Source organism: Morone saxatilis, unplaced genomic scaffold (assembly GCF_004916995.1).
Source record: "Morone saxatilis isolate NCDOM2014 unplaced genomic scaffold, NCSU_SB_2.0 Contig21, whole genome shotgun sequence".
In the NCBI taxonomy this organism is placed as follows: domain Eukaryota; kingdom Metazoa; phylum Chordata; class Actinopteri; family Moronidae; genus Morone; species Morone saxatilis.
Window position 1 is genome coordinate 11181548 of NW_023339774.1, and position 7425 is coordinate 11188972.

Consider the following 7425-nt stretch of genomic DNA (forward strand, 5'->3'; position numbering starts at 1 on the left):
GTGTGTATCCAAATAAACAGCAAGAGAAGAACAGCTGCTGTTGACCAGCCGGCCGCGGAGCTTTCCCCTGAAGGGTGTATCCAATAAAAACAGAAACCCCCTGTTCCGATGAACCGGCACGAACAAGTTCTTCCACACATGCGGCAGTGAAGCGCTCATTCAAAGTGTTTCTGGATCCGAACACACGGACTTATTTCACATCAAATCCGATAGTCATTCATAGGGATTGGTATTTTTTTCTCCCGGTGTCGTCACTTTATTGTTTAAAGTAAAGTTTGTTTTTGTATCTTTTAAATTTTAGTCCTCACTATCCCGCGCGCGCTATCGATTGTCCGCGCGCTAATTAGCTTACCGGCTAGCGAGCGCTGTTCTTCAGGATCGATAACTGCAACGTGTGGTAAGTTTTTAAATCTTTCAATACTTTATTTCGGCACAAAAAGAGCTGCTTTTGGTTTATTCGCCGGCCGCCGTCACTAACAGTTTGTCGTTACCGTGAACAAACGGCTAACGGTCGCCGGAGTGATGAGGCATTGTGCTACGTAATGCGACAATAACGAGGATCTGTTTCCAGCTAACGTTAGCATTAACAAAAAAAAAAAAAACGAGGCTTAACGTTATTAAATATGTTTGTTTCGCCGAGGAGAGACGTGTGATTTGGCGGTTGTTACGGTTGTGTAACGCCTGGCTCGAACCGACGGGTGTGAACTGTCCTTCCTCCGTTAATATAAAGTACTGACCATCTGTCCAACACACACTTATTGTCACTGAAACTGTCTGCGGACACATTATGAGGACGACTGTCCGTCCAGTCAGCTGGAGGTCACTCCTTTATAGCCACAGGCAGAGGAATGTTTTAACTCGCCACTCATCCGTAAAGACTCGTTTTGTGTCTAAAATCTACCAGACACTTTCATGCTTTTTACCAGCATTTGGCTGCTGCTTTATTTCCCATTCCGGTTGCGCCCACTTTCTACGAAAATCCACGTCAAACGTAATAGAGACGGAAGCGACCGGGCACGGTACCTTTTTAGCCTATTACAGCGGATAAAACTACAAATTAACAACCCAATGTCCTAGTGTGAAGCCTAGACCTTTACATAATATGATATAAATATAGTTTTAGCGGTTTTAAAGCCGGTGAGCTGTTTCTGTTTGTGACCGGGCGGGCTCGTGCTCGGGGCTGTGTTCTATGAATGGATGACGACACGTGCGCACGCAGGAACGGATTGTGTCGTTACGTCGTGACTGCACGAGCAACAGTGCCCAACGATAACGATTTAATAAAAGATTAAAACAAGCGAAGTGTCCGGGTGAAGTCGGGGGAAGGTGGCGGAATGTAACGTCCGGTTTCTTCATGCGACACAACAAAAAAAATGGCTTCCATTCGAGGTTTTAGGAGAGGCAGCTATTCGTGGTCCTCCTTCCGGTTTGAGCGTTTACTACGTGTTTTTTCACGTTTCTGACGTCGTTTTTGATCGTATCCAGCCTTTAAAGAAGCTGATATCCCCGTGTGAAACCCCTCCGTACATTACTTTTTTTATAAGTGTTGTCGGTTTGTTTTCTGTCTGCTGTTAACATGGAGATGAACTGTTGTTAAAGTGGAGGCCCTTTCTCTGTCTTTTGTCCTTTTTTCAGGATGTACCCCTGCTCATCTGCAGTTACACTTGCACAATGGCTGTCTGTTCACTCTGCTTAATAGCTCTGCACCAAAGACACAGCAACAGATCTAGTTTAATTACAGGATAGCAATAAGCCCACACTATACCTCTGTTTACCTTAATTGTTTTCTGGTCAGTTCCAGGTAAATATATTATAAGTTTGCACTGCTAAATCTCAGAAAGCCTGTTATAACAGGTGGGCCTTAAGAAAATTTAATTATTTATTTTACCGTTTACCTCTTAATTTTACTAGCTGCTGCTTAGAAATAGCATTAATAAAATAGCTATTTTGACAGGCATTCATTCCCTTTAAGATTGTGAAGTAATTCCTCTGTAATCTACAATCATGGTTTCAACAACTGCGACTGCAATAATACTGGCCAGCACAGTGGGGCTAGCGACCCAGACTGCGCTGACAGAGTACACGTGGCTGCTGATTGTCGGCTTCATCATCGCCTTCATCTTAGCCTTTTCCGTGGGTGCCAATGATGTCGCGAACTCATTTGGCACAGCTGTGGGCTCTGGAGTGGTCACCTTGCGACAGGCGTGCATTCTGGCCACAGTGTTCGAGACTCTGGGCTCTGTGCTTCTTGGTGCCAAAGTCAGCGAAACCATCCGCAAGGGTATCATCGACGTGGGCATGTACAATGGATCTGAGCACGTGTTGATGGCCGGATCCATCAGTGCCATGTTTGGTGAGTATCAGTAGCTTATCTTGTATGTAATTAGACCAGCGGTCATTGAACCCAGCGAACAGAGCTTGGTGACAAGTAGGGCTTGGCACTGTTTGGTTCTTACAACTGGAAAACCTAGATGTCAAACAAACACCTGGTAATAGGACTTTAACTAACTGTGTAAAGTATTGAATTATCTTAACGTAGTTTTTGATTTTAACATTTATTGGAAAGATTGCCCCAAAACTTTCTGATTCCAATTGTCAAACCACCCAAAATTCATATGTCCTTTTTGCCCCTGCTGTCTAAAAAGGGATGTGGAAAACCTAAGAGGTCAGCATGTTCAGTCTAATGTGATCAATTTCTTTATTGTCATTAGGTTCTGCTGTGTGGCAGCTGGCCGCCTCCTTCCTTAAGCTCCCCATCTCTGGGACACACTGCATTGTTGGTGCTACTATCGGCTTCTCGCTGGTTGCCAGAGGCCAGCAGGGAGTCAAGTGGCTTGAACTCCTTCGTATCGGTAAGTCAGACACGCTAATCAGTTGACCTAGAAATGTCCAGAGTGTTTGGTTGAATTGCATCACAGACTATATCGATGTAATGGTAGGGTGTGACCGATAATGTGGTGTTATCGTAATACACTAGCCAGTGTTTTGTCTACGCTGAGGACCTTCAATATCCAGGTCAACATTCCAGCGTTAGAAATTTATGAATGAGGTTTTCAGGTCCAGAGGTAAACGTGTACAAGTATGGCATGTAGTTGATTATCTAAATCTATATGTAGTATTGAAGTGGGCTGTCCTGATGTGACATGTGATAAACCCTCAAAGCATGTCAGAACATGAGGCAATTTTACTCTCAGCTTTACAGAAATGTACAGCAGCAATACTAGTTTCACAAGGTGTTTCTCATATTTGTTGCATTAGATGGGGAATTTCAGGTCTATGTTCCCCTCTAGAAAAGCCGAAACCTGATGTAAACCAAACTACTTGCATTTTTAGAAAGACTCTGAATGTCAAATAATAAAATGTGTACGTCATTCAGGTATGTCAATGGTACTGATGATATTTTACACTGAGGTCTCGGTAAGAAACCTTATTTAAGAGAGATATTCCTTTATTCCTTCATTAGTCCCACAATGGGGAAATTATTATTATTATTATTAAACGGCTGAATGAAGTGTGAAAAGGTCCACCATGTCTGTCCACAAGTAGCCATGTTGCCAAAATAGCCAAAGGCTCTCCACTTTACCAGGGCACAGGAGTCACATTTCCTAGAAAACAAACAGTAGTGCATTTCCTAGAAGAAAATTACTATTTTCCAACACGAGTAGAACAGTTTGTTTGTTTTGTGATTAGAATAGTCAGATATTACATTTCCACTGAATGTAATGCTCATATTTCTTTAATTTGCAGTTGGTTCCTGGTTCCTGAGTCCCCTTTTGTCTGGAATAATGTCTGGCATTGTTTTCTACTTTGTGCGCATGTTCATCTTACGCAAGGTAAGTTGGCTGTTATCAAACTGTGGCTAGTAATGTGAGTGACAAAAGAACCTTCCGGAGTAATCATGTCCTTTATGACCCGTTTCAACAATGTACTAGTACGTGCTCAAAATGAAATTGAGGAAACGTTTGAGAATGAAGCTACTGTTCTCTGAAGCAGTTCCTTATTTGCATCATACAGCACAGTTCAGATTACCACCATGCCCTTGTTATGTCATCAACTGTAACCTGACAGCAGAATGCGGCATTTCTGTCGGTACATTTTCTGACTTTTCTGTGCTCTGTTTTGTCCCTGTAGAAAGACCCTGTGCCTAATGGATTGAAGGCCCTACCTGTCTTTTACGCCATAACTATGGGAATCAACCTGTTCTCCATCATGTTTACTGGAGCTCCGAGTGAGTATCATTGTTAAAGTCATTTTGCTCTGCATGTCTGCCCACAACCACAGCTTAAAATAAACTGCTCCCTCAGACAGCAAAATGATCCAGACCGAACCAGACTGTTTACCATTTTCACAAAAGCTGTGTTTATTTTAACATGTTTTTTAGGGGGGGGGATCTCTTGCTTGTGGTTCTATGTGGGTCATAGCTGGATTGAAGTTTTAGAGCGGAGCACAACAGGGAGATGGAAATAAGTTTTCACTTAACTCTTGACGTCAGTGTCTGTGCCCTTCAGACACGAAGGAGGAAAAGAGAAGTAAAGGGGGTGTTTGAAATGGTCATAGTTGTGGTGTGATGCTCTGAATTGTTCTTGTTGGCTTTTGGTCTTTCGGAATCTCCTCATTAAATGAGCAACTTTTGCTCCTTGTGTTTTCTTCTCTCTACAGGGCCTAAAAGTTCAAGATGTTAGCCGGCCTGGGCCATTAAATGGCTGCTACAGGCCAGAGTTTGACCAGATATGGTGCGCTGAAGTGTGCATGCACATCAGCAGCACACTCACAGAGAGGAGATCACTTGCAGTTCCAGTATAGCCCATAAGCCTGTGTAGTCAGGCACATTCTGTACAGTTGTGTGAAGTCCCTCACACCTCAACACACTGTACGCGAGGACCTGTACTTGGGTACCTCACATAAAAAAAAAAAGGTGCGAAATTGCATTTCAAACACTTTAACAAACTCAGTTGGGAAGTTGGGATTTAGAGTTTCAACTTATATTTTTTTTTAATATTCACATGGGCATCAAGATATTTGATATAATGTAAATTAGGACAAATTGTCACCACATACACAGGCTTATTGTGAAATCCTCAATGCTGCAGTGGAACCGGTTGAATATCAGGATAATCATAGATTCCTGCATTAAGAATTTCCCAAAACACGGATCACAGCTAATTCAGTATCCATTGATAACGTTGACACCCCATGTTTAATTTGGGCTCTCATACTATACTACACTAGCACACAGGACCACATCAGCTCACTATTGCTGATATATGTACTCTAATGCAGTGGTATCTGCAGTTAGCTACAGTATGTTTGGTTTCCTGTGATAGAACTCTGCGTTCCCCTGATATAAATCCTATCATAGTGGTGCGATTGGACACCAGGCATCCCACAGCACATTCCTGTACTCAATATACACACCAGTGCCAGACCTCAAGTCAGCATGTGTATGCAACTTAGGTCAAAAGAATTTGAGGGTCAGCTGTCGATCCTTTACAGATGACTCTTGGTGTTCTTCACACAGTTTATAAATCATTCGGCTGTCAGTCCACAGTGGCTACATTCATTGTAAAAAAACAAAAAAAAAAACAAATATCTACCCAGAAATAGAAGTGTGATATAATTCCTACTCTTAAAAAAAATCCACAAATGTCAGCTGGACACAGACTATAACATCACTGCCAACTCAAATGTTGGGATCTGGCTTTGAGGGAAATGTCACAACCTGTTTTTGTTTGATATGCAGGTCTAAACAAGTTTATTGGCAAACTAGTGTATGTTTCAAAATGCTGCGTGTCATAGTGAACAGTACATTTGACCTCTCCCACCACCCTCAATTGATGCACTTCAATGCTTTTAGCTGGACAGAGATTTTCTGCCTGGGTTACCCTCTGAAAAACAAACCACTGGTGGCGTTGGTTACTTTGGGGACACCAAACAATCAACATGAAGTTGATGCTCACTTCTCAGTATACATGACTTATTTTAACCAGAGCCATTGTCCTAAAACAAAGTATTTAGTGTCTTCAAAGGCTGCTGTTGTCATGGTTATACTTTATTGTAAGGAGTCAACATTGGGCTTACAGATCCATTCAGTGCTGTCACTTAATCCTAATACTGTAAGTGCTACACTGGGTCCCAGACAAGTGAGGAAAAATAGCCAAATGTTCTTTGCCGAGTGAGTCATAAACTACCACTTTAACTGTTATTGTAATTGAGGTTAGTGGTGAGCAGATATATAGTACTGGGAAAAAAAACAACAAACCATGTTATTGTGTAATGTAGGCCACGGGATACAGAGGTTACAGGGAGGGGTTTGGAACGCAGCCGTGGTTAAATTCAATTTCCTGTGCAGTCCTATTCATCCCACTGCATGGCTGTGTCATAAACTCACCCCTTTTGTGTGGGAGTGTTTATCAGACCGCTAGACCTAGGCTAGTTTTTAAATCCCCTCTTTTATAATTTGCCACGGTGTAAACGGTGTGTAACTTCTTACAAAGAGTATTCACGTGAATGCTGTCAGTCCCCCTTTGTGATTTTCAGGGTTGCTTTTTGTCCGTTTTTAATTCCCTTGAGTGTCACCGCACAGTAATGGCCAGCTGAATCACCTGTCTCTGGATGTCTCACTACATGTGAGCCGATGTACTCTAGTGGGAGACGGGGGCCTCAGCTGTTACAGAGCTGTCTTCCGGTTTTCCCTCTTATGCCTCTCTAGTCCTGAAGGGAGTGAGCTTCCATTGCATAACTAAATAAACATCAGTTAGGTGCGCTGCAGTCTCATGCTGCAGCGTGACTCAGTGGAGAGGGTGCACTGTGGACTCTGCCCTCAAGTGAACACGGCGACCGAGACGCTTATCACTTAGCCTTGGTGCTCATTTCCTTTTTGTTTATCTTAAACTTCCCAAACAGTCCTAAGCTAGTGGAAGTGTTGTTTTTTTGTTGTTTTTTTTTTTGTTGTGCACAGGCAAGGTCATCTCACCAGAGGTGTTGGAATTTTCAACAGCTCCCGTTTTTGTTTTCTCCTAACCACACTGCTGACTTGCATCCTCTCTGTATGACAAAGATGACTGCTTCCCCAGGGAAATTTAAATTGTTGCTTTCTGCCAGCATGTGCTGCATTATATTCTTCCATTGTTGCACTAGCTTTACTGCAGTCTTGGCAAGAGGGTGCCCTTATTGCTACAGCAAACAGCTCCAGTGAATGACTCCCCCCTTTCTTTTTCCCTTTCTCCTTAAGTAATATTGCCTTTTAAGGAACTCATTGTCTATGTTCAGTGTTAGCAGGGCATTTAGGGATCATGGTGACATTTTTGCTCCTTCACCTTTAGGTGTTACATAACTGTTCACAACTAGGGGTACATATGCTTTACATAATTTAACTGAGATATGGCACGATGAGGAAATGCAGTCATGTTTGGAATGTTACCAACT

General features: G+C 42.6%; 1 protein-coding gene across 1 annotated transcript in view; it reads left to right on the forward strand.

The window, feature by feature from the left end:
- The first annotated feature begins 95 nt into the window (after positions 1 to 95).
- The window catches only part of slc20a1b (solute carrier family 20 member 1b), a 12623-nt gene continuing 5293 nt past the window's right edge, over positions 96 to 7425 (forward strand). Inside the window, exons 1-5 of the mRNA XM_035668044.1 lie at positions 96 to 397; positions 1636 to 2353; positions 2712 to 2852; positions 3748 to 3833; positions 4132 to 4228. Of these exons, the coding sequence (XP_035523937.1) occupies positions 2005 to 2353; positions 2712 to 2852; positions 3748 to 3833; positions 4132 to 4228 (673 nt within the window). The 5' untranslated portion in view covers positions 96 to 397; positions 1636 to 2004. The remainder of the gene's footprint in view (positions 398 to 1635; positions 2354 to 2711; positions 2853 to 3747; positions 3834 to 4131; positions 4229 to 7425) is intronic.